The following is a 27,559-nucleotide window of genomic DNA, read 5'->3' as shown; positions in this document are numbered from 1 at the left end:
TCATTTTTTTTCAAAAAGCCTAATCCCCCCCTCACGGAGGGAAAAAATTAAACAAACAGGAAACACCTGTGCATTTACCCCCCAAAACCAAAAATCTTGAGTTGCACCAAAGAGATGCACAAATGTTCCTGGTCCTGTCACAGCAGACCCATAGTTTCCTGAGCCAAAGCTCTTTGCAGGCAAACGTTAAAGCCTCAGATAGGTCAGCCGTCACAAAAGCAAAGTTGTTTCATTTGGGCTGCCGGCGCACGAGGGTGTTTTTTGCTCTTACCACAGAAGATGATAAAGAAATATAATGAAATTATCACTGTATTACCTATTTCTATGTCGCTGTCAATATTTAGCGTCTCATTAGAAGGAAACATGGTCCCTTTCTTGTAATGCTGCTTACAGACTTTTAATCCAATTCTGTTGTCTTCATTTTTTCCATAACCAAGGGTCCCCAGAGATAAATTCCTTAGCCGATGAAACTATTAAAAATAGTTAAATAAAGATATTTATGAGTTTAACAAGTTTCATCAGAAGTTACAGCACATGGAATATACTTTTAGCTATTTTTTATTGTTTGTCTCATATACCTCAGTAGAACTCCCCAATGTAAAACACCACAAGGTAATTTTCTTGGGTTGAGCAGAAACACACGGCGTCACAGAACTCGAAACTAAAGTGCAGCCAGAGGCTCCCACCTACACAGAACCAAAGTCAAGGTCCTGCCTATCTCTCTGAACTCCCAGCCCACTACTGGCCACTGGCTCCACCCCGCCACCTCCAAAGCCACACTGACCTCCAGGCAGTTCTGGAGCTCTCTAGGCACACTCCTGCCTGGGGCCTTTGCTGTTCCCTCCGCCTAGAAGCCCAGGTATCTATCTGCAAGGTTCACGTCTTCAGACCTTGACTCAAATATTACCGCCTCCATGAGGCCTTTCCTTACCACCCAAAGAAAACTGCAAACATCCATCTCCAGTGCACAGGCACCACCAGGCAGTCCAGTCTCCTCCCCTGCTTTATTCCAGTTATCATTTTCAACATACCTCTGAGGACCCAAGCCATCCACACCCACCGCTTACATTAACACAGCTTTGCCATCTGCCTATCTGTACTACCAGGGCTTTACTGGCCCCTATCTTCATTAATATGAATTTATTATTCCAGGAAACTTTTGCCCAGGAACATAAAAATTGCAAGTAAGTGTATTATTTACTTCAGGAACAGCCCAAAACCTCATTTAAATAGATAATCATTTTGAAGATGTAGTCTAATAACTCCCAAGACTCTCTGAACATCCCCCACCAAAACCCTCATCTTGTTATGCCCACCAATCCTAAACTATTATAGGATCATCTTTACTCAGTTCTTACCCAGCTCCCCTCACATTGAAAGACATGCCTTAAACCAGACTTCAAAATCTATAGCCAGACTTTGCACTCTACAACCTATGGAGAATGGTCAAGGGACCATCTCTGCTACCACTGTTAGCAGTGAGCTCAGTCTTGCTTCCCAACATGCATTTTTTTGTTTGTTTGTTTGTTTGTTTTGGTGGTGTTTTCAAGGAGTCAGCATTCTGTACTATATTTTTCACTTCTTTTCATTTGTCTGGCTCTCCCCTCTAGAATTAAGCTCTATAAGGACAGGAGTTTTGTCTGTTTTATTCATGCTATATCCCCAGTGTCTAGAACAGTACCTGGTACATACTCGGTACCCAAATATTTACTGAATGAGTAAATGAATGAATGAATGAATAAGAAAGAATAAGAATTTCTCTCCTTTAAATATTTTCTTTAGGCCTACCAATCTGGTTTCTCAATACTACCTAGACACAAATATTATCATATCCTACTCCATATTCTTAAAGTTCAGCTAGGCTTATTAATGCTAAGACATCAAAATTGAGATGCTAGAATCTTAGATTTGGTCTCTCATTCATCAAACCTTCAGAGATTATAAGCCTACTTTTAGCTATTTGGCTATTTGATCTGCGGTAATCTCCCAATAGTAGCGGGTGGGAAGGGATAAATACAAACATAAATCTTAAAGAAAAACTTAAAATAGGCAAAATCTATCGTGTGGAAATGTAGCTATGGAAAAACCAATAAACTGTTTTGGCAGACTATGCAAAACTTAAATCAGAATATGTTAATATATGTATAATTTTTTCTTTGCTAAGACAACAAGGTCAAGGATCAACATATTCTCAAAGTATAGGTAAGTCACAACAAAATACTTGCCTGACTAATAGCAAAAAAGATGCTCTCATAGGTGTCCTCTTGAGTATATACACTGCAACTGTATTCATCTTCATCTACACCGGAATATCCTTTCAAAAACAAGTGCTTAAAAGCAACAGTGTTTTCTTCTTTGAAAGCAACCACCAGCTGGTTACTTAAACCAAAACGAACAAGCTAGGAAAGAAAATCAAATAGAAGTATATGAATTTTACCATTTACCAGGGGAGGCGAATGCCTTCTTATTATCATGAATCCTCACCTATAAACATCAGCCAGAAAAATCTCACTGCTTTGGTTTTTACTAATCATATCAATGTCAAAATACAGGAACTCTTTCCCCCCAGAAATAACCTCACCAAGCTAAATCAGCAATTCAAAATAGCATAAAATTAGAAGAAATGAGCACTCCCAGCGACTAACAACCTTACTGGCCTTTAATGATGGAGAAGGAGAAGAGGAAGGAGGAATCCAAGTCAGTTACGTCTGAATCCATTTTCCTTTTTCTTTTTTTATAGTTTTGCTATTTTTTTCTTTTCAAAAAAAATTTTTTTGAAATATAGTTGATTTACAATGTTGCGATAGCTTCAGACGTATGGCAAAGTGATTCAATTTTTTATATATATATATATATATATATATATATATATATATTCTTTTTTATATTCTCTTCCATTACGGGTTATTACAAGATATTGAGTACAGTTCCCTGTGCTATACAGTAGGTCCTGGTTGGTTATATAATTTGAATCTATTTTTCTTATACTTGCATTTCAAATTTATTGTTTTCAAAACTGATGGACATTTGAGCCTTGAACAATACGGGGATTAATCCAAGTATAATTTATAGTCCGACCTGCGAATTCAAGGATTCAACCAACCGTGGATCGTGGGTCATGTAGCATTGTAGTATTTACTACGGAAATACATCCTCGTATAAGTGAACCTGTGTGGTTCCAACCTGCTATGTTCAAGGGTCAACTGTGCTTAGTAAACCACTAATTCATGTGCTTGACTGCTATTGGACAGTTAAATCTAAATGATTTCACATTTAGAAATTGTAAGTATTTTAAAAAATCATAACAATGTTTTGCACGTGGCTTTTGAAGAACATTTTTGAAAAGTGGCCTGTATAGTACTTCCTCCAGCTAAGAGGTAATTGTCGTCAAAGGAATTCAATTCCTCTAGCTCTGCAAGAACTCGTATGAGATTTACACCTAAGAGTTCCTGTCTCCAAGATCTACAGCATCAAAGCATCACAAAGGATAACAGGGGTCACTCCACCTCCATGATGTCTACCCAAACATTGTCACCACGCACCCACCTTCTTGTGATAAAACTCCTACTTATTCCTCCTTATACTGTATCACAGTACAGGGTTAGATGCCAAGGGTTCTCTTCACCAGGAGTGAATGTATTCTTTCTGCCCTTAAGTTTTCTTCTTGGAATCCAACAAGTAGGGAAAATTAGCAGGCACTAAACGTTTACCCCCCAAACCCAGGAAATTCCATACACAAACAGCCTCTCTCTCCACTCACACTCAAACTCACACTCTGTCACATACTCTTTCGCACTCACTCTCACACACTCTCTCTCACACGTACACCCTCATGTGTGCTCTGCTGCTCTCGCTCTCTCTCCTTCTCACATCAACACACATACAGACACACACATGCCATGGCAGAAGTCAAACCTTTATAAACCCTGTCCCACACACCCTTCCCCATCTACCCACTTTATCTGCTCATCTGCTTTATAAGACAATGAGAGTCCAGAAAACTTAACCCAAACCTTCACCATGCTAAGTCACCAAATCAATTTGGGACTCTGCTATTATGTGTGAAACCAGCAAGTTCAACAAGATGACCTTGACATTTGTGTTACCTGCTGTCACTCCATGGTTCAACTACCAGACCTTTCAGATGAAACAAATGTTAATTTGCACCTGCAAACTTACATAATTTTTTTAGTGATTTGTATTTTTTTTAATTTATTTCATTTATTTTTATTTTTGGCTGGGTTGGGTCTTCATTGCTGCATGCGGGCTTTCTCTAGTTGCGGCGAGCGGGGGATACTCTTCGTTGTGGTGTGCAGCATTCTCATTGCAATGGCTTCTCTTGTTGAGGAGCACGGGCTCTAGAGCGCAGGCTCAGTAGTTGTGGCACACGGGCTTAGTTGCTCTGCAGCACGTGGGATCTTCCCGGACCAGGGATCAAACCCTTGTCCCCTGCACTGGCAGGCAGATTCTTAACCACTGTGTCACCAGGGAAGTCCCTGTATTTTTTATCTTTTAAATTTTGCCTGACTTTTTTAAAAGGCTAAATAATTTAAAATAGTTACCACTTTTCAGCAATTATCACACTCCAGGCACTGTACTAACTGCTTTACACGCACTGTCTCCCTTACTAACACAACAATCTTATGAAAATGTTAATACTGTTAACCCCACTTTACATATGTGGAAACTGAGATTTACACTGCCCAAGACACCTAACTAGAATGAAAGCCAGGCCTAAATCCAAAGTCATTTTTATTATGTGACAGGAGTTCCATCTGCTGAAAACTCTGACTTCAGGACTCCTGTTAAAGAATTTAGGTGCCAGCTTTCCAGACCTGCAACTATTGTTTGAGAATGTACATAGATGACACTCCTTAGCATCTGAGCCTCACCAGATCACATTCCTCAAATACCAAGTCAAAGGACTGAGCCATTGCTTAACCCAGCTACTCTAAGGAAAATATCAGATAAGAAGTCCCACAACATCCAACCTGTGCTCAAAGCTAAGCAACCAAAGGCTAAAGATTCCTTCAAGCATGTGATGTCTATCAATGGTGCCTGTAGGAACTGCCAGAAAAGGAAAGGTCACGTGGCTTTCCAAAAGCTAAAAAAGTAAACCAGGGAAACAATACACACATGATTGTTCGGGAGTTTTATTAAATACTGACATACAAATGAAAAAAAAACTAGTACACATACATGAATCAAGTTCTTCAGTCAAAGTTTACTGAGTGCTTATTCTGTGCCAAGCGGGGATACAAAGTAGACAAGGTTGACACTGCATAGTGCTGAATAACAGCTCTTACGTCCTGAGTGCCAGGCACTGTGCCTAAAATTTACAACTTTTATGTCTCACTTAATTTCCCAATACCCTCTGAGGGAGATATTATATTAGACTCCACAAGGACAGGGATTTTTCTTTTCTTTTTTCCACTACTTTGGGCTCAGGAACTGGAATAGTGGCCATCACAATGTCAGAGTCAAATACCGAATCTGTCCATCCCATTTTATACACCTGCAACCTGAAGTCAGACACTTTATCCAGGTTGAAACAGAAAAGTGTGAGAGCGGGGATCCAAACCAGGTTTGTTTGACTCACCTGTTCTCTTGACCACATGGCCTACAACCTCTCAAACTGAAATGCTGCCAACTTAACTCTAGAAGTGGGGAATATTAGAGCCACTCTTCCCACGCTCCTAGCTAAGCTAAAGAAACCCAAAAAGTGAATGGGGAGTGAATAACTCGACCAAGACAGCAGCATTCAATTTGCTGCTATTTTAAGCTACCACCTTATGTAGACTCAAAGCTCATTACCTCCATTTTGGGAATGAGAGAACATGGAGGTATAATCTCTGCTTGGAACCACCTCCATCTGGCATCAAGAACAGGAAATGTTCTCCATCCTGTTGTTCACAGAACAAGCAAAGATCCACATGTACGGCCCCAAATCAGGTCAGAGGTAGGATTTTCCAAGCAACTCTCAGTAGAGGAGAGAAACCCTGGAGGGGGAGATCATGAGGTCCCCTTCCTGCGATGGCAGAACGAAACACCCCCTACAGAGCAAGAGTGAAGAGATGATGGAGGATTGGTCAAATAATTTCATTTTTTAAAAGGGGCTGACAGGGGCTTCCCTGGTGGCGCAGTGGTTGAGAGTCCGCCTGCCGATGCAGGGGAGGTGGGTTCATGCCCCGGTCTGGGAAGATCCCGCATGCCGCGGAGCGGCTGGGCGTGTGAGCCACGGCCGCTGGGCCTGCGCGTCCGGAGCCTGTGCTCCGCAGCGGGAGAGGCCACAACAGTGAGAGGCCCACGTACCGCAAAAAAAAAAAAAAAAGAAAGAAAGGAAGGAGGGAGAGAAACGGTTCCCTGGTAGACACAGGAGGAGGATTCTAGCTTAAGGAATAGCGTCCAAAAAAAAAAGGGGGTGACAGAAAAGTGCATTCTAGCCCCACTAACTAGATCTTAAGATTTGCTGAGGTTATAAGACAGAAAAATAATTACACATTAAGTGCAGCCTGGCAAAGATTGTGAATTTAAGACCTGATTATGAAATCAATGGAGGAGAAAATATTCTGTACCAGGTAAAAACAAGATACCACTCTAATAATATACAAAGAATATGGGAGAGAAAGAGCAGATCTAGCAAAAGAATGTAGACATCTCTCTCAAGATTATAAATCACTGCAGAATGCAGGGTAGGAATGTCTAAAAAAAAAAGTTTCCTTCCCATCAACCGTGATAAAACAGAACTCATCCCATTAGACTTGAGGATGGAGTGCTAAAAGCGACAGAAAAAGAGGAGGAGGGAAAAGTGGGATTTGAAGGAAAGAAAGATATTTGAGAAATCTGTTCCAATTACATATCACCCAAGTAGCAAAACTTATTAGAAGGACCCTACAGGGGAACACAAGTTTAATCCACCACAATTTTGTTAGGGGAGGCCACGTACAGTTACACAAAAAAGTAAATGATCGATTCCCAGAAATATTCTATTAAAAGTGAAATCAGTGATGTGGCCAGCAAGGGGTACTAGTGAACCCAGAAAAAACTACACGTTGAGTGATCAGGCAAGACTTGCAGGGGAGGTGGACTTCAAATAGCACCTGCATGATGAGGGAGAAAAAGAATCCCTCTGGACTTGGAGAGACAACAGGGCAGGGATGAGAATCACTGGGTGGGTCCATCTGTCTGGGATGTGGCGAGAAAACAGGAGATGAAAAGCTGCTGGAAAGGCAAGTTGAAGGAGACTGTGGAAATCTGTGAATTTCAGGCCACAGAGTCAAAATTTTGTTCTGTGGAAAATAGGGCTCTACAGAAGTTTCTGAGCAGGAGAGACACAATAAAAGCATTCTAAGAAAAAATTAATCTGACGTGTATTGCATGGACTGGTGCATATGGAGATAAAAAAGGTAGGCCTAAGATGAATTCCAGAAGCAGCCTAGTTAACTGATGTGTATTCCTCGAGTGCAAACTCTGAAGATCAACATCTAGAAAGAAACAGTATTTGAATAAGAGTGCAGACTCTGGAGTCAGACTGCCAGAGCTCAGATCCTGGCTCTGCCACTTCCTGGCTGAATGGCCATAGGCAAATTACTCAGCTCTTTTTGGTTCAGTTTCCTCATCCATACAGAGCGGGTAAAAACTGAACCTACCTCATGGATTCCAGTGAGGATGGAATGAGCTAACACACATGAAGCACTTACTGTGCCTGGCACATGGAATGGCTAGGCTACATGTGAGCTGTCAGCAGTGGTAACATTCACAGCTTATACTCCCAAGACAATGCAGAGCATATGAGGTGCTTCAGACACATTTTTAATTAACTAACAATGTAAGAGTTTGTGCTAGAGAGGAGATAGTGAATATGGCAAAACATAAAGAGATACAGTTTTGAAGGAAGACTCCATGGGATTTAGTAGTTAGCAGGACAAAAAAGGTAAGTCAAGGAGGGTGATGGTATTTTATGCCCAGGTAAGTTACAATTTTAATAACATTAATAGATCAAAAACTTGAAATGACAGCTGGTTTGGCAAGAGAAGTAATTGGGGAAAAATTAAAATTAACCAAATAGCAAAATGGGACATTATTTCTCCTTCTTCCAAACAATACTAGCAATGCACCTACTTTATAGGCAGGTTGCCAAAATTAAAACTTCAAAACCAAGAATTAAAATGAAAACAATTTTCAAAGAAAATAGGGCTTCCCTGGTGGCGCAGTGGTTGAGAGTCCGCCTGCCGCTGCAGGGGACACGGGTTCGTGCCCCGGTCCAGGAAGATCCCACGTGCTGCAGAGCGGCTGGGCCCGTGAGCCACGGAGGCCCGCGTACCGCAAAAAAAAAAAAAAAAAGAAAAAGAAAATAGCTAAGCATATACATTTAACACTGGCCCTGCCTCTCATCTTTGTCTCGTTGGAAGTAACTTGTTTACCCTAAAACGTGATGAGCTGGTACAGCATGTCATGCAGTGACAAGACCTCTTTATGAACACAGGATAAAGATGCAACTTCAGTTACGGCAGGAGCCGCCTCTCTCATTTCTAAAACTGTAAGGAAGTGATTTTTAGAAAGGTATTTACTTTTGTGTTCCAGAAATCACATCTTTACAAACAGTTGTTACATTGATGACAGAATAATTATTTTCCCATGGAGTCTAATATCCCAAATTAGTACTGTTTTTAAAAGGCCGCATGTTTCAAATATAGTTACCTACAGAGAAGCCTCCCTAAAACTGGTTCAGTAGCACAGGCCCAAAAACTAGATGACAACTGATAATAAAGTGCTTAACAATATGAATTTAAGCAAAAGGTCCCAGTGTAGTCTTTAGACACTCCTTATAGTGCCTGGGAAAGGGGATGGGGCGTAGGTAAGGTGGGGGAGTATTTACTTAAGCACTTAGCTACTGATGAAAAGAAAACTTAGCATTCCATAAATCCAAAATCAAAACAGTCCAAAATGCAGATTTCCAAAGTATATTTATATAAGATGTATTTGAATAAAGATAAAAGATTTCAAGAACACAGATCACTTTGGACTGGGCAGCCTTCACGAGCCCTGTGCCTCATTCAGATATAGAAACCCCACACCCCCTTCAGATCTAGTATTATCTATATTTACAGAACCTGTGAGAGAGGACCTCAGAGTCCCTCATTAAAACAAAGTCGGCATCTAAACTGAACTTCGACCTACCACCTGCCCTCCAAAATCAATATAATTTTACAGGTTTATGAACATGAGTGTGGCCTTTTCAGGACAAAAGTCAAGTGGCAGAACATGGGAAAACAGTTTCATCCTGGGGTAAGAAAAAGAACAAATGAACTGATAATATAATTTACCTGTGTGGTGACCATGACTATCTTCAAAATCTGCAAACCCATTTTCCACGGAATCTGTTGTCTGGCTCGGAATTTTTCACAAGGGTTCATGAAGTAAAACTTTAGGTCTTCTCTCAGACATTCTTCTGTCACCTCAGAATCAAGATGAGCCATTGCATCTCTGCCAAAGAAGATTAATTTTTAAATACACAAAAGAGCCTGTCCATCAGAAAGCTCCTGATTAATACTTTCCATTCACATGCTTTACCCATTCTTACAAGCAAAACTCTCTCCAGCCAGTGAAGTCCTTTTCACTTTAGAAATCTGAAAATGATTCAGGACCTTCTATCACCTGCCTTTACATATAGCTACCCATCTTGTTCCAAGTGGCCATTACCAAAATTATAAAAATAGGATTTTATTTGCAAGACTTGTCATTTCCTACATCCTAACAGATAGCATTCACTTGTCACTGGAGTATTAACAAAAACTAGGTGGGATACTTTTGTGATATGCTAGGTGTGAAATCACAGAAATTTAGTACAGACTAATGGAATTAAATTGTTACGGAAATAGAGAATCTCTGTTCTATAACTCTCTGTTCTATAATCCTTGAAAGAAGGATTATGTCTCTTTTTTTTTTTTGCATGATATATCAGTGATTATAAGATCCCAAATTATAAATATCTTTAAAGTTAAAATAGCATCTCTCTATTTATGCCCAATCATATAATTGTGTCATCCTATATATTAGCAAAATTTTGCTTTTACTATTTCAAGGACTCTGGACTCAGAAATGGGCACATGACTCAAGCTAGGCCAAAAAGAACCAATGAAATGTGGTCACAAGACTGTAATTATAACCAATGGAAGAGATGTGGTCTTTCCACCAAGTAGTCCCCAAAATGGGGCGTGCAAAACAATCCACTAGGAGAATAGAAAATACTAGTACTTCCATTTTATTCTTTATCTTAAAAACAAACAAACAGAAAAACGAGCTCTGCTAATAATATACCATATAAAATAACAGTGGTCTATAGTAGCATATAATTTATAAATAATATATACACATTGGGGATATGTGCTTAACTTTTACTGTTGAATGCATAATCAGCAAAGTTTAGGGATCACAGACTTAAAGCATAGGCTGAGTCTAGAATTCCTGGAAGTCATCTCACCATCTCGCCTGGAAGCCAGCATAGGAGAGCTTGCCAAAGAGTGGAGCTAACACAGAAGAGCAGTTAAGATTGCCTAATGACAACGTTTGAGTTCCTGGAGCTAGCTGTGCCTGAAGCCATGATTCCAAGACTTTCAAGCTGAGCCAATAAACACTCTTTGGACCTTAAGCCTGTTTCAGTTTGATTTCTGTTTCTTGAAACAGGAAGCATCTTGATGGTAAGTTTAATGAATAAACTCTATTAAGTTTAGCCGATCATTCAAGTTACTCATTTCTTAGAAAGTTTTTATAATTGGGGGTTTTCACCTAAAATATCTTAATGACATTTTTATATTGACTTAGGACCTATGTCATTTAGCTTGACTAACAAATTTAAAAGAAGCTCAAAGAAAAAATAAAAATAGAGAGACTATATTAAGGCTCATTTTAAGACTTTTTAAGCCTTATACTCAGTTGTTAATGATTTTCTATTTTTAAGTTAATATTTAGACCTCCTATTTCCAGAATTAGTAGGCCAGGTTATTTTGCTGGAAAGAAGAAGGGAGGGAAGGAAGGAGGGAGGGAGGGAGGGAGGGAGAGGGAAAGGAAGGGAAGGACCCATACTGAGAAATGATGGTCACAACCCAGCCCTTTGAGCCTCTTGCCTGGGTGAGCCAGGGATTGTTACACTGTGAGCTTGCTTGGTTCAGGGGGCTCCAGACTGGAATTGCCCTCGTCTCCTAGCAAACACATGCAGACCTCTCCAGACGCTCATCCTAGGACTTGGGGAGCTCTGACAAATAACTTGTAAAACACGTTGACTAACAGGTACTAATACATACCAGGCCCACGAAGAAACCAAGTAGCATGAAGCAGTCAACTAATTTCAGAAACAGCAGAAACAGGGTCAAGCATATCAGAATCAGACGCAGATTAGAAAACAACCATGCTTACCATATTTAAAGACATATAGGTAAAAATACCTATAAGAAAACCTTGGGAAAAACAAAAAAAAAATGAAAAATCAATGACCAAAAGGGGTCTCATTTCAAAAGAATAAGAAGACTTTTTAAATGTGTTTGCCCTGCAGCTGCTATAGTTACCTCCTGATTTCATCTAACCAACTTACTGAACACTTCCTGTGCTGAGCGATTTTGCTGGGTGCTCGGGCCACAAAGCTGAATAGATGCTCAGCGTCCCGTAGGAGAGACAGACTTGGGAGTGCAAATTCACAGGTTATCAAACAGCTCAGTGGCTGCTGTACCATAAGTATACAGAGTATTATGCAAGCAGGGGTCTGCCTCTGGTGAGACAGGTTCAGAGCCAGAGGGGGAATCCCGTAACATGTCCTAATACACGGAGTGGCAGGTGCTACGGAGCACTTGATGAAGAGCATTGATCAAGGGAGGCATTTCCAAGAAGAAGGTGGCATCTTATCTGTGCCTAAGAGCCACATCCTCCAATAGGAACCTTCAGACCCCTGAGAACATGCCTGTGGAAGCTTCGCGGGCATGTTTGAGTGATACCAAATTCAGCGTTAACCACCATTACCTCAGTGGATCTGGGTTGCTAATGTATTCATCCTGGGGATTCACAATGTCTTTTCATTTAGTAAGATAAAAAGGACATCTGAAAGGTTGTGATAGAACCCTGAGAATAAAGGCATGGAAACTCCTCCCCCCAACATACCCTCGGCCTCTAGTGTGAGAGACACTGTACTGAAGAAAGAGGAAGTTGTTTCCTGGAAAACAGTGGCGTGAAACACAGGGTAGTAGGTCAAGTGCTTGGTGAACACCTTGTGAGCCAAGCTCTGACAGAGACATTTTCCTGCCTTCCAGGAGCTCAGTCCAGTGGAAGGGAGAGATGTGAAGAGATAAAAGTATAATAAAATGTGTCAAGTGATATAATTGAAGTATGCTTTGAGGGCTCTGGAACAAAGAGAAGGGAATTGATGCAGCCCAATTGCTCCAAGAGGCTTCAAGTAATTCTTCCAGCTGCTGGTTTCCTCAACTAATATGGCCACTCCATGATCAGGAAATGATAACTGCTCTTAATAGTACCCTAAGAAACCTGATTAGGAAGGTAAGTCTCGACCAAGAAAAAAAAAGGCAAAGTAGCAGATAATGCACATGGGGATCACTCACTGTATTAAATTATTTACACTAATTATTTAAAAACCTCCCAAAGTTTTTCACTTAGGTGTTTAGAGAACAGCTGCAGTACTCATACCACTGTGGAGAATAAAAAGAAAAATGAAAAAGCTAGCATGAAAACCTTTCCCCTCAAGCGTGCAGGAGCCAATAGCTGAAATATAGGATGGTACTAGTCACATGTGATCAACTGATGATACAACGATAAAAATACAGAAAAAATATTAATGATAGTTTGGTTCAAAAATTCTGGTATCTCAAGGAAAATGCAAATGTGTAAGCTTTCTAAACTCTACATTTCTGAAGGCACTTTACTGCCCCACTCTTCTCAATTTGTGGGTTTGCCCTAGTTCCCCAGTAGATGAAGGGTATTAAACATGGGCATGTACAGGTGCACACACAGCCACACATCTTATCACTATATCAAAAATATAACAGTGCCGGAAAAAAAAAAGTGCCAAGTGAAAAGAGGGAACACTAAAAAACAAAAGAGAGACAGGACAATATCATAAGACTAAAACATTAAAACATTCCTGCATTTGACACATACTTATCCAACACCCTCTAGGGCTGGGCACCAGACTGGATGTTTGGTACAGGAGGCTTGAAAGCTGCAATCACAACTTGGTAAGCAAGAATTAGATCAGCAGGAGGAATATTGCAACTTCCATCAAAAACGATGAAAATCACCAACAGGTTTAGAAAAAGACAGAGAGTTGCTAAGTGGTGGGAACACAACCAGGAGAAGTGACTACACCATAAAAACAGTTAAGGAACAGAAATCCATGAAGATCTAAGTTACACTGATCCATCAATTGCAGGGCAGTCATGCAACTGAAACTGCAGGAAATAAATAAGAGCAATCACGACTCTCATGGATTATTTTTGTTTCACGAAACCACAGGAAACATAGATTTGTATCAGCTTGATAAATGGCACAAATACCCAAATATCAAAGGAAAAGAAACACAGTATTTGTAAGAGTAAAAACAAGATCTGGAATAGAATGGAAAGTCATCCACACAGTGGGCTAAATAAAAGCTAGAGAAGCTGGACTTAGGAAGGAAGCCTGACACTGGTACTGTGGGGGGAAGTCAGGAAGGAAGCCCATCAGAGCTACCATCAGTTATTAAGAAAATCTACTCTTACATAATCAGGACTGTGTGATGTCAGCTAATTTTAAGCCTATCATATGACCAAAGGGCAACTCCAGCTTTATCAAATCAATGACCAAAAGAGTCTATGGAAGCTCGAAGTTTTGAAAAAAGCAAAACTGAACAAATTACTGAAAATTCTTAACCTCAAGGAACTTGTGAAGGTTTTTGACCTTTGCCTCAGAAAAATGCACACATCAGTTTCAGTGATGGTACCTTGTTCCCATTAGCACGATCTACTTAGCAAATAAGCTAACCAACTCAGACTGCTACTGATTTTCAGCTTGTATGACCCTTACCCTACTCAAAAAGAGGGATGAAAGTTTGTTTTCTACTGCAGTGGCCTCCAAGGTGGGGTGCGTGCACACAAGTCGGGTATGCAAGACCATCCAATGGGATGTGAGAAGACAGGGCTAGGACTTCTAATTCTATTAACCAAGCAAAGGTAAGTTAAGATTTACAAGCTTCAATGTATGAATTATACACCTAACATACCCTCATGTGGTCAGAAAGCCAGATGCCTGTATTTCAATTAGGTGCACAAGACAATCTGGGGGAAGAGTGCAAGTTCCCGAAGTATGGTGCCCTCATTGCTTTTCAGCAGATTCCCATCACTTAGGGTTTACATAGGCCCATTTAAGCATTTGTTAGAGTATATTATCCACTTTAGCTAACCCTCACAAAATGGACATAAAGATTCTTGCAAATCATTAGACTCCTTGTAGAACTAACATAAGCCTAAATTAACATCAAGAAAATGGGAGAGCTAACACTACCCTAATACAACCTTTGTTGGCCATGAGTTAAAAAGAGATGAAAAGCAAATCTGATCCGAAAAGAAAAAAACCCAGATTTATCAAGAAAGTACTTATAGTATTGACTAAATCTACTACTGTTGAACCTTGCCCTAAGTGTATATATTGCACCTAAGATATTAGGTAATGATACTGTGAAGTCATAATGATATTATGAAGTCACTGCATTTAGCATTTTTTTCTTAACATCCTCATCTATCTCAGCCCTTAAAATGTTCATTTTACCTGTTCTATTGTATATATGGTTTTACATACAGTATACAAATAAACATCCATTCAGAGAGAGTAGATGTTCTTTTAACTGGTGGGGATAAGTTATCAAAAATATTTGGGACTAATTCTCTAGTGTTTCAGAACTGCAGCCACACCTGAGATGTGGTTTCTCTTTTGTTATCCCAGCTGATATTATAAACTCCTTAGCTAGAGAGAAATTGGTGTCTGTTTCCCCAGCTCCAACAAATAAATGGAAAATAATCTTGATAGGCAACCCTTCTCCTATCAGGCCTGTATAGGTATCATGTACTGATGTAGTAGCACTAGAAGTAGAATGTTTTTTCTAATCCACAACTAGCACTTCCTAGTCACAGAGGATGGGGCAGGGGAAGCAGGGTGAACCAGTTCCCACATCTGTTCTTCTTCCTGCATCCTCATCACAGCGAACAGTACCACCAGGCTGCCTTCTCGGAACCGACATCTGTGTAGCTCTGCATGACCTGGTCCCACTGTCATTTCCCCCCCAAACTTAAGTGTGTACTTCATTTTAAATGGACTATAATGAACCCCTCTTCTGATTTCTGCCCCTTAGGGGCAACCACTTTTATCTGCTTTGTTGATGTTGTTATTTAACATTTCTAAATAATACCATTTCACTATTTTTTCCTCTTTAGTATATTATCAATTTATATCCTCCTATGGAAAATAGGGATGTAGCTCTTATAGCTGCCCTCCCCAGCCAACACACACATTTCACCTCCCCACTCATTGTCCCAACAAAGTTTTAATAAAATTTTGATAATAAATAATCAGATAAATTAACATTCAGAACTTATGAAGTGAACATGCAAATACTCTTCAGAGTTGAGCTATTAGTACAACTATGATTTTATTTTCATTTATATATATATATATTTTTTTAATAAATTTATTTCATTTATTTATTTTTGGCTGCATTGGGTCTTCGTTGCTGTGCACGGGCCTCTCACTACGATGGCCTCCCTTGTTGCGGAGCATGGGCTCTAGGCGCACAGGCTTCAGCTGTCGTGGCACACGGGCTCAGTAGTTGTGGCTCACGGTCTCTAGAGCACAGGCTCAGTAGTTGTGGCGCACGGGCTTAGTTGCTCTGCGGCATGTGGGATCTTCCCAGACCAGGGCTCGAACCCGTGTCTCCTGCATTGGCAGGCGGATTCTTAACCACTGTGCCATCAGGGAAGCCCCCAGTACACTACGATTTTATATTCTCTCTTACAAAAATTTTTTTCTGGAGTTAATTGCCTTTTTCTCCATTTGCTTGGTTTTCCATATACCAACCAGGACTTTATCATGAAACTCCAGCTGAATCTGCCAGCTCCTTTCAGTACAGTCAACCAAGCTGGGCATCCTGTCAACTCCCTTCTCCCAGGGACATCATTCCTGGAGCCCTCAGCCTCCTGTTCCAACTACATGGGTTGCTTTCTAATCCTTATTCAAGGCCATCAGTTTGGGAATTCCCTTCACCTCCTTCCTAAATTGGATTCTGCATTCTCCTATCAGGCCCATATAGGTATCATGTATTGATGTAGCAGCCCTAGAAGTAGAAGCATTTCCTGGATCCCATTTCCACCTCTTTCTTTACTCCCTCATTTTTGTGGAGAGTATCCTTCAATCCCTTCCTGTGAGAGGAAGTCTGGAAGGTAAATTTTGAGACCTCCCATGACAGACACTGCTAGCTGCCACCCAGTGTCTATTCATTCCTCCCTTCTTTCTGATTTTGTCTAAGGCAGGAACGTACTTTTTTTTTTTTTTTTTTTGCTGTACGCGGGCCTCTCACTGTTGTGGCCTCTCCCGTTGCGGAGCACTGGCTCCGGACGCGCAGGCTCAGTGGCCATGGCTCACAGCCCTAGCCGCTCCGCGGCATGTGGGATCTTCCCGGACCGGGGCACGAACCTGTGTCCCCTGCATCGGCAGGCGGACTCTCAACCACTGCGCCACCAAGGAAGCCCCAGGAACGTATTTATACCCAGGACAGAATAACTCAAAGTATTAGAGCTAGACAAGAACTCAGATCATTGTTTTCACACCTGATTGCACATCAAGTCACCGGGGGCGCCTCAAAAAAGTACTGATGCCCTGCTTCTCCCCTCAGAGATTCTGGCCTGATTGGTATGGGCACAGCCTGGGCATGGGGGTATTTAAAAAGCTCCCCAGGTGATTCTAACATGCATCCAGTTTGAAATCCTTACCTTAGACATTACTTGTTCCTATCTCCTCATTTTACAAACGCGGCAACTAAGGTGCCCTGAGGTTGCGACTTGCCCCCAACCATAAGGATCCAATTTAGAATAAGAATTGGATCCAAGAATCCAATAAGAATCCTTGTCCAGTGTTCCTTCTGATCCCTGAATTAATATTTCTTAAAGGGCATTGGCCTGTAAGATGGTCACGAATGAAGGAAAAAAATGTTACATTCAAATAAACAAATGTTTCCAACATAATTTCTCTTATTTAAAACAGTGTGATACTTTGGCAGACCACAGCATCCTAGTCCGTAAATTCAGGAGACTTCTAAATGTTACTGAAAGGAAAAGGAAAAAGCAAGTAAAGCCATGATGGAATGAATCCAGCATTTAACTTCCTCGAGGTACTTTTGTTCTTCAGATTCTCCACAGCAAACACTGGGTTTCCGTTCTAAACCCGCTCAGAGGGAACCATCGCCGGCTGCAGATTCCAGCGGCCATTTCTCAGGTCTCGGCTTGGTGGCTTGGTAGCACTTGATCCAGCTACCCACCACGTCCCTGGAACAACCTCATCTCTCCACTTCTAGGATATCCCACTCACCTAGTTTGCTTCCTGCCTCACTGGGCTTCTCTGGCTCTCCTTTACTCGCTCCTCTTCCATCTGACTTCCAGATGCCAGAGTGCCTCAGGACTGTCCAGGGCACTTCTATCCTCTATCCTCCCTTCTAGAAGAGTTCATGGAGTCCTGTGGCTTTAAATACTATCCACAGGATGTGGACTTTCACATTTGCACCTCTGGCAAATCTCTCTCTTGAACAGACTCCCTTATCCGACCTCTTCTTTGAAACTCCACCCACATGACTAATAGGTTTCTCATACCAACCCTCCACCCTCTTCTCTGCACATCTGCTCAACGCCTGATCACACACTCTTATCTACATGTTTCAGCTGCAAGCCCTCATTCTGTCAATGGTCCTCCACATTGGCTGCATAGTCGTCACCCGGGAATTTTTTAAAGGTATCAGTGTCTGGCTTCCAACCCTAGACATTCTGATTTAATTGATGCCTAGGTATAAGCTGGGCATTGAGATTTTTTTTCCGTTGCGGAGCACAGGCTCCGGACGCGCAGGCTCAGCGGCCATGGCTCACCGGCCCAGCCGCTCCACGGCATGTGGGATCCTTCCGGACCAGGGCACGAACCCATGTCGCCTGCATCGGCAGGCGGACTCCCAACCACTGCACCACCAGGGAAGCCCTGAGCATTGAGATTTTGGTAAGTTTTCCACGTGATTCTAATGTGCAGCAAAGTACAGGAACTTTTGCTCCAGAGTCATGCTTTGATTTCGCCTTTTCCTCAACCCTCACAACCACTCAATCAAGTCTTCCTCCAAAACACAACATGGAGTGGTCCCCTTCTCTCTACATCTGCAGCCTTCTTGGTCCCAGCAGCAGCATCAACTCTCACCAGACAACTGCAACAGTTTCCCAATTCTCCACATAGTAGCCGGAGGGGTAATTCTAAAAGTGTTAAGACAGACATCACTTCCCTACCCCGTATGGCTTCCCCCTGCTCTTAGACTAAAATCCAATCCTCTTACCATGGCCTGAAAGTTTCCTGCCCACTCCTTCCCATACCCTCTCTTCCCCCTCCTCACTACCCCACTACACCTCCTTCCTGGCTCTGAGCATGTGCACTTGCTGTTTCATCCACCCCACTGCTACTCCCCCAGCTCTGCATGTCTGGATCCTTCCCACCGTCACGTCTCAGCTCAAGTGGCACCTCTTTAGAGCAGGCTCCTTGATCACTCTATTAAAAGAGGCCTTTCCCACAGCCTCTCTCATCAATTTCCTTCATAACTGAGACTGCAATCTTTGCCGGTCTTCCCTACAAGGGAACTCCATGAAGGCCTGGTCTCACTTATGACTATATCCCCAGCATAAAGCAGACTACCTAACACATAATAGGTGTTCAGTGAATAATTTTTTGGAAAAAAGAAATGAGTCCGTGAAAAAGATGACGACCCTAACTATGTGAACTTTTCCTTAGCCGGTACCCATTGAGATCAAATTATAATAATAAAACAACAAATATAATAAAAACAACAAAACAATAGAAAATCTAAAATAACTGACATGAAAAATTATGTTAAAAATATACTGAAAAGTCTTGCTTAGCCAAGATACATTAGAGGGTTTTAGGTAATTTAGTTGCTTGGTTTGCTTGATAAAAACCCTATTTTGTTTCAATTAATATTCCTGAAGTCTTTCCAAAGAATGAATTATTCAATGAATTGTTATGAAAACTTGCAATCCACTGGGGAGAGAGCAAGTTAGAGCCCTCCTTGAAAACAAATGCAAAAATAAAACTTAGACACATTTAAAAACTAAAATTGATAGATGCATAGGATTTAGAATTTTAAAAAATATAATTTAACATGCCTTTCTAAGCATGAGAAAATTCAGAAGCCAATGAAAATAACTGACAGATCTTAACAAAAATTAAGACTTCAAAAAGTTAAAAGACAAACTGGGAAAAAATGTCTACAATATATTTAAGCAGGCAAAAGTTTACTAGCCATTACCTGTAGAGAGTTCCAAATTATTAATAAGAGAAAGTCAACTGAATATTTATCCTGTTATATATAAAGGACCCAAACAGGCCAATGAACGTTTAACAACAAATTTACTAACAGTCAGAATGGTGAAAATCTACCTATCTTAAATTTTATTTATCAATAACGCAAAAAAAAAAGAACAACACCTCTATTGAAGGGAAATGTAAATTTTTGAAGGGCACTTGGCAGTAGAAGAGAATGAGATCAGAAGAGTATCTGTGATCTAGGAATCAAACGTCTATGGATTTATCTTACAAGTGTTTAAATAACCAGTCAAAAGGATGGTTACAAAAATGTTCATTGCAAACCTATTTGTAACTTTGTGTTGACTCAAACATGTCTATGATATATTGTTAAATTTTTTCAAAGTTACAAAATAAACACCTTGAGATCTCATTTTTCCAAAAATGTGGACATTGATTTCTATATGTAGATATTTTAAAAGTCTAGAAGTACATAATCCAGAAAAAAAATTTTTGGTAATCTCTGTGAAGTAGTATCATAGGTAATCTTAATTTTCTTCTTCAAGTTTTCCATATTTTCTTGATTTTGGATGATTAACATGAATTCTTGAGTTATCATTATGAGTTAAAATAAGCTATTTCACAGAGTCTAATAATACATATCAGGTAATCAAATATTTCCTTGTCCTTAGTTTGTGTGTGGTGGATGGCAAGTGGAGAGTCAGGGGAAGTAAATTCAGAGACTAAAATTCGGTGTTTCTACAGCAATGATCATGTAGGGTGAATGTCCCAGGGCAATCTGGTGGATGGAAGATTTTAGCCCAATCCCAAACTCCCACATGGGTTTTTTCTTTGTTTTTTCTTTTCACTCCAGTTCCTACAATGAACTGATTTTCTCATGGTTTGCTAATCTCATGAGAGAGAGAAAAATGTTCAGATAGCTCAGGCTTTGGGTAGTTGGGCCCCAGTTAAAGGAAGTTAAAGAGAAGAAAAAAAAAGGTCAAAGAAAGAAACCTTAGTTACCTTCTCAGCACAGCTCTCAGAACATAAATGACATGGTCATTCTAACTCTGAGAAATACCCAGAAAAAAGACTGTAGGGGCTTTTCATTTTCCTGTGGAGCCACCCTTAAAAGATGAGCATGCTACAACTTTCAGGAATTTCCCTAAAGACAACTGTGCCACCAAGTTCCTATAAAATCATCTCTCATCAGCACTTTGCTGCCTCAGGCCAGCAGGAAAGCAGAACTAGGACTTGACCTCTTAAAAGTGCTCATTCTGAACAAGCCATACCTCCTATGAAAACATATCCTGAAGCATCAGCTCCCTGAATCAGAGAGGAAAGGAAAGCAAAACTCCATTTCTAAGCAATACAGGATTCCAAATGCAGTTAAATCTGGAGAAGATGACTGGAATTACGGCATGCCTTACATTTTGCTTTCTCTAACACTTTCAGTAAGTGCTCAATTTCAATAAGTGCTCAATTTTTCAATAATACTGACGACTCTCCCTAAGGAAAAGTAAAATTAAAAGAAGGTATAAAGCCTATGGACCAAGGGCCAAATGTAGCCAGTAGACTGCTTTTGTAAACAAGGTTTATTGGAACATAAAAAAAGTTATAAAATGATAACTAAAGTTATAATTAATCATTTTTCCTCAAACCATTGGATGAGTTTAACTTATCTTTGGACAAGCCCACCTCATTGCCAGTTGGGGAACCCCTAGATGCACACTATCTCTAGCAATTCCCTCTAGTTGCTATAGGTGACGGGATTTTTTTAAAGCTCACCCCTTAAATTGTGGGTCTTCTGGAATTGTACCAAGGACAATTTTCCAGAATCTTTAGCCTCACTAGTCACCAATTCTTGCCTGACAGGATTTTTTAAGCTGAAACCACTAGATGTATTCAAGGGGAGATAACAAAATACAACCTTCAAAGGAGAAAAAAGGCAGCGGTCCCCCCAACTGAGGGGAAAGAAATATCTATGGGCAACATACCCCGAAAGCTCTCTCCTCACACCAGGGAAGAGAAAATGGGGTCCAAGCTCAAAACAGAGTAGAAAGCTCAGCTAGGGTTAGGCTGAGGAAAGTGGGAAGGAAAAACCCCAGAAGATTGCCAAAGCAAACAAATATGTAAACAGACCAAAACATGGCTTTACACATTTGATACTGAAAAGAATATTGCAGTTTGATAAAGAAAATGAGGTCTGGAAATAAGATTACTTTTCTCTATGAAGCCCAGAACACATGATGTAAGAGCTCACTGAAGGGTGATCTCATTCCTGGGAACTGACAGGTGGGGCTTGGACTCCAGGCCTCAGCTAGAGAGAACAGCTCAGCCTCAGAGAAGACTCCACATTTAATTTTCATAGACAAAAAGGCTTTCTTTGGCCACAATTTTGGCCACTTTAAAAACTGTAGCCACAGGAAGACACCTGTTTTTTCATTAAGTTTCAAAAATTGTCTTAGTCTGGGTTTCACTTCACTGAGACCTAGCCAAAGTGATTAGCTGCCATATACAATCATCCCTGACTTTCAGTTCTGTATTCTCTGCCATTCTGTATAAAATTTGTCTCCCTACTCTTCCTACTTGCTTCATTAAGACATGTTATATGCACTATTTTATTGTTAAAAACAACACATTTTATATGCTCCTCCTTGGGAGAAAAGAACATGGCCCCCTCAAACACTTCATCAGGATTTACCCTTTTTTATGTACAGGAGACTACATACAATTGGCACTATTACGATGGCCTGTGCATGGAAATGGTCAGGAGACGTGTGGGAAATGTGCCTGTTTTTAAAGGATCCAAGCCACAGAACCTGCTTTACAGAAGGTTTGCTAAAGAAGAAGGGAGAGTTCACAGTAATGGGAGTTTAACTCACCTTAAAGTATTTAGAGGAAGATGAGCTAAAATCTTGAGAATGTTGACTCAACAGGAAGAAGCTACCAGATTCCCCCAAACTTGTGCTGTGTGGTTAGTGCATCACAGAGATGGTGAGCAGGTCCTGAAGTGTGAAGTCCACATCCCACGTCTGGGACACAGAGATGGTGAGCGGGTCCTGAAGTGTGAAGTCCACATCCCACATCTGGGAGAACCATATAGTTGATTCCCTCAACATTACGTATCAGAATTTGCATCCTAACATCCATAGGCAACCTCTCCTACCTCTTTCTTATGGACTTATTCCATTCGCAGTGTGTGACGAAACAAAATCCTGTCTCCCACCGGTACTGTACAACCAGACATATGTATATTTAAAATTAGAATCCGTTCAAAACCTACTTATGTGCACACCCAAGTGTGTTTCCTCTACTCTAAGAATGGTAGCTTCTGAAGAATCTCACTGGACATGATAAAACCATTTAAGTCCTGAGGAAATGTGCTAAGAAAAAACCTAAATTCAAGTTAAAAAAAAAAAAAAGTTTATACACACCATACCTACCATAAGCACAAGCCTGTTTATCAGTCCAAGCAAAAGATAGTAAATAAACCCAGGGTCAATTTGCTCCCTACCTTTTAGGACAGTGATTTTAGGGTTACGGTAGACGGAAACAGTGTATAACTTCTACCCCTCTGCTCTATTAAAAATAAACACTTAGCATTAAGAGAGATGCTTTATAAATTACACGATACCCAGTCATTTTGAGGTGACATTCACAGGTATCCAGTTGTCCAAAAAAGCTGCACCAAAGTTTTGTCTTCTAATTCAAAATTGGTCTGTCAAAAGTCTAAAAAACATATACCACAAAAAACATATAAGTATTCGTTAAATACTTATCTGGACAGTGATCAGAGATCAAATAAATCCTCCTCTTGAATTCTGGCTTTCCTTGCTAGCGTTAAGTTCATTTGTATTTAATACCGAGAGCGCTATGCAGGAAAGTCTCCACGCTATTTTAAGAAAGTTTAACCACCCACCACTGTATTTATTTTGCGAGCTTTAAGAGGGGAGCGAAGGCCTGTTTGTACGCACTACCCGCCCCCGGCTCAGCTGCACGGCTGGGTGGTTGGAGCTTTGACCAAGAAGTTGGGGCCCACGGGCAGCGCCACCGGGCTGAACTGTACGCCTTTTCATAAAGGCAGAGGAATTGGGGTTAAACACGCTATCACCCTCCCACCTGAGGAAAAGGCCTCTTTGTTCCGGAAGGCAAAGCCCAGCCTGATTTAACTAACTGCAAGCAGTTACTATAAGCAAGGCAGCAAGAAAGCTCTAGTCTAGAACAGGAAAGCCATCCACTTGATGAGGGTTTCTCCAGAGTCCAATACCCAGAAAGACACAGCTCAGGCGCCTCATCTGACAGTTAACCTGAAATCACCTGGTCTTTCCTCTGCTTCCTGGCCTGGGGAAAAGGACGGGGCTGCCGGGCCAGGCCTGCGCCTTCAAAACTTTCCACGGCTCTCGGGATTCGGAGCAGGAGAAACCGTTCACTGCACGCGTTTCAGCCTTGCCGGGAACGCCTCCCCTGAAGTCGGATCCCTCCTAGGCGGGCCCCCCTCCTCTTAGCGCCTCTCTCTTACCCTTCCTACCAGCCGCCCGGGGCGCGCAGACCCCGGCCCTCTGGCAGGCGCGGCGAGTCCCGGGGGCGGCTGCCCCCCTCGGGCGGCGGCGGCGGCGGCGGGCTGCCGGGCGGGTCGTTGCGCGCCGGCGAGGAAGGGGCTCGTGGCCGGGCGTTCCCGCCCCGCCCCGAGTCCCCACCTCCCCCCAGTCGCCTCCCGCCCGGGCTGAGGAGCCTGAGGAGAGCGTCTCAACTTGGTGCCCTGGGGCACTTTTTCCTCGAGTCAGCGAGCTGGCCTCTGTGAGCCCCGGGAGGCAGGTGGAAGGCGGCGGGCGGTGGGAGATAGAGCAGAGGTGCGCGCGTCAGGAGACCCGTGGAGGAAAGCAGCCCGGGAAGGGGGTGGCGGTGGGCGCCAGAGGAACGGCCGTGGGATGGAGGGGGGCCCCACGGCGATCGCCCCTGGGGTACTGACCTGCACTGAGGTCCCCGGGACGGACCTGAGGCTCTGCTCCACACCTGCAGGTCCAGCGCCTCCACGCCACGAGCCATGGTGCTGCCCGGAGCGACGGGGGAAGGCGGCCTCCTGGGTGGCGGCCGGGCTGTAGGGCCGGGTAGAAGCGCCTTCAAAAGGGGCCCACGCGGTGGAACACTGGGCTGCCGGTGCGCCCTCCACACCGCCCCCGGGCGGCCGGGCTGTGCACTCCCTGCCCTGCGGGGCTCCTGACTCTACATTCTTTCCTTGATTTCGGCATTCTTTTCTTGTTTCCTACATCCATTCCTTTGCCCATTTTAAAAGTCATTTGTATTTTGATGCGTTCAAGACACAGGCCATATTCACTGAATGCCAAGCCTAGGGCTGAGTACTGTGGGCACCGAGATAAGAAAGACCAGATCCTTTCCCTCCAGGACTTCACGTTAAATGAAAAGTTCATTCATTTTGACGTGTTTTTATTCTGAAGTGCACGATCACAAAACTCTGTGACAAGGGTCATGCTTCGGAGATGTTAAAAGTGCTACGGGCGCACAAGGGAAAGAGAAACGAATCGCTGTTACCTCGCGCGGGGAAGCTGGCCTCCTGCGCGGGGAGTGAGTGTCCACGTGGCCGGGGCGGGCACAGAGGGACGGCGCAGACCTGCAAGACCCGAGCCTTGGGACTCGGTAAGCCCACGTGCTGGTCTGCAGCCACTGCTGCTCTTCCCTCCCGGAACTTCAAAGGAAGACGCCTGTCGGAAACGGGACATGAATCTTAGAGATGAGGGTCGCGGTCACTTACCCAAATGCCACTTTCAGCTGTGGGTGATGTTGACTTGGAAGTTCCGACGAGCCAATAGCCTCTTTTCCAGGGAGGCCTATTCCTATTGGTGGCAGCAGCAGCAGCAAAGTCCGCGAGTTCCAGGCTGTTTCAATCAGCAAATGTTTAAAAGGTCTCTGGGTTTAACAAGGCAAAGAATATTCTGCCAGGTTGAAGCAGTTGGAAATACGTAAGGTATATAAAAGCATACATAACTGACACCCCTGTCCACTGAAAGACAAACACACGACTCAAAAGTTGTGAGTTAAGTTTTATTCAAGGACCTTACTGAGGACTATAGCCCTGCAAACAGTCCATCAGATAGCTCTGAGTAGCTGATGCGAGGTAAGGGAGGAGCCAGGATATGCCTGAATTTTTTTGCTGTGGGAAAAAACAAAACAAAACAAAAACATGTCCTGGAACATCCAAAGATTACTGCTAATCACAAAGAACAGACATCTCAAGTTAATGATTTTTGTGCTTTTCTATGTATGAAAAGAATCTGGGGTCACTGAAATTTTCCCTTAGATATGCATCTTAACTATCTAGGTGTATACAAAGCCCAGAATGCTCCCTAGTTTTCTCCATCTTGAATTCCCCTCAGGGGGCACTGTCCATGGGCGACTGTAGTGGCTAATGGCTTGATCCTTGTAAAACTGAAATGGCAGGCAACATTTTTTTCTTTTCTTTTTTTAAGATTTTTTTTTTTAATTAATTTATTTATTTTGGCTGTGCTGGGTCTTCGTTGCCACATGCACGATCTTTTTAGTTGCGGCATGTGGACTTCTTAGTTGCATGCATGCGGGATCTAGTTCCCTGATGAACAATCAAACCCTGGCCCCCTGCATTGGAAGCGCGGAGCCTTACCCACTGGACCACCTGGGAAGTCCCAACATATTTTTTCTTTACGCCCCCTTTTGAAAGTCACTTCCAGTAGGCTATTAGGCAAATGCCTTATTTTAGAGTCCGTTTCATCAGAGATGCCCACTGGGTACAGACAGGCTTGGAAGTTCCCGTTTGTGTAGTCACAGTCCCTGCAGGTGGGTGCCACGGTGGCATGACTCCTTTTTAGAAGAAAAGGAGAGGAAATGTTACAGCACTGTTCTTGTGGGAAGGATGTGGACTCTGGTGTAAAGAGGCAAACTGTGACTTCATTGGAGAGTGTTGGAGGAAGTATAAGAAATATTATATTTATACATATAGCATATATAGATACTATATATATTATATATAGTATCTATATATACAATTTTTATGCTAAAGAATTTTTAAGCCTTTTTAATTCAAAGAAAAGCCACTATAAAGGGACAACCCTTAACTTCAAAATACTAGGACTCCACTAGGGACCACAGTCCCTTTAGAAGGGGATTGTAAACTGGGATAACATCTTTTTGTATCAGCAAACTTCTTGTTATAAGTGTTTTTTAAAGGCAGGGCAATTCTACTGAATAACTTACAGTGGGTAGTTAAAAGGAAAATCCATTGTCAACGTTGCATTTATTAAGAACATCTACCATGTACAAGGGCCCTGTGCTTCAAAGGGGCCAGAAGAAACCCTGAGCCCCACTAGGTACCAAGATTGATTTATACGTTATCTCACTGAATGCTCAGCATTCTGTGTACTGTCATCTCCCTATCAAAATGAGGACATGGGTTCAGAGAGGTTTAAGTTACTTCCCTGAGGTCACCCATAGAATATGTAGTAGGTCCTAGATTTGTATTCAGTCTTTCAGTCTCCTAAACCTTTATTCTCACCACACCACTACACTGCTAAGACATGACTAACCACTGCTACACTTCAGTAGCTCTCCTAATTTGGACCAGTTTCTGTAAACAGTTTCACATCTGTAATAATCTACAACTAGTTTCGCAAAGTAGAGAAGAGATACATGTACATAAATAACTGTAATTGGTGATGCATATATTATTGATAGACATAAAAGTATCATTTAAAAAATAAACCGTAGGTAAGTTCTTATAAAACACTATAGAGGGAGAAATAGTTGTAAAAGGCAGCTCCAAGTATCTCAGATTTGAATGTGCACATGAAACGCCAGGGGATGGTATTGAAACGGACTCTGATTCAGTGGGTCTGGAATGGGACTTGAGGGCTTGCATTTCTAACTAGAAGATGTTGCTGGAACTGCTGGTCCACTCACCACTCTTTAAATAGCAAGG

General features: G+C 42.0%; 1 protein-coding gene across 10 annotated transcripts in view; it reads right to left on the bottom strand.

Moving 5' to 3' along the window:
* Window positions 1-24,683, bottom strand: part of MCOLN2 (mucolipin TRP cation channel 2) — a 60,954-nt gene extending 36,271 nt beyond the window's left edge. Inside the window, exons 1-6 of one of the 10 annotated variants that reach the window (XM_033431894.2) lie at window positions 24,113-24,256; window positions 23,228-23,322; window positions 22,476-22,679; window positions 9,327-9,486; window positions 2,226-2,399; window positions 317-470 (exon numbers count right to left, since the gene is read on the bottom strand). In XM_033431894.2, the coding sequence (XP_033287785.1) occupies window positions 317-470; window positions 2,226-2,399; window positions 9,327-9,479 (481 nt within the window). In that variant the 5' untranslated portion in view covers window positions 9,480-9,486; window positions 22,476-22,679; window positions 23,228-23,322; window positions 24,113-24,256. Of the gene's footprint in view, window positions 1-316; window positions 471-2,225; window positions 2,400-9,326; window positions 9,487-17,613; window positions 17,737-22,475; window positions 22,680-23,227; window positions 23,323-23,910; window positions 24,092-24,112; window positions 24,258-24,562 lie in introns of those variants that run through there. The other 9 variants (XM_033431899.2, XM_033431909.2, XM_049708786.1 and 6 more) reach the window with 9 other exon arrangements.
* Between the last annotated feature and the right edge of the window lie 2,876 nt (window positions 24,684-27,559).

Source organism: Orcinus orca, chromosome 1, assembly GCF_937001465.1.
Source record: "Orcinus orca chromosome 1, mOrcOrc1.1, whole genome shotgun sequence".
NCBI classification, from domain to species: Eukaryota; Metazoa; Chordata; class Mammalia; order Artiodactyla; family Delphinidae; genus Orcinus; species Orcinus orca.
The sequence above is the reverse complement of the archived record's forward strand: the minus strand, read 5'-3'. Positions and strand labels throughout refer to the sequence as shown.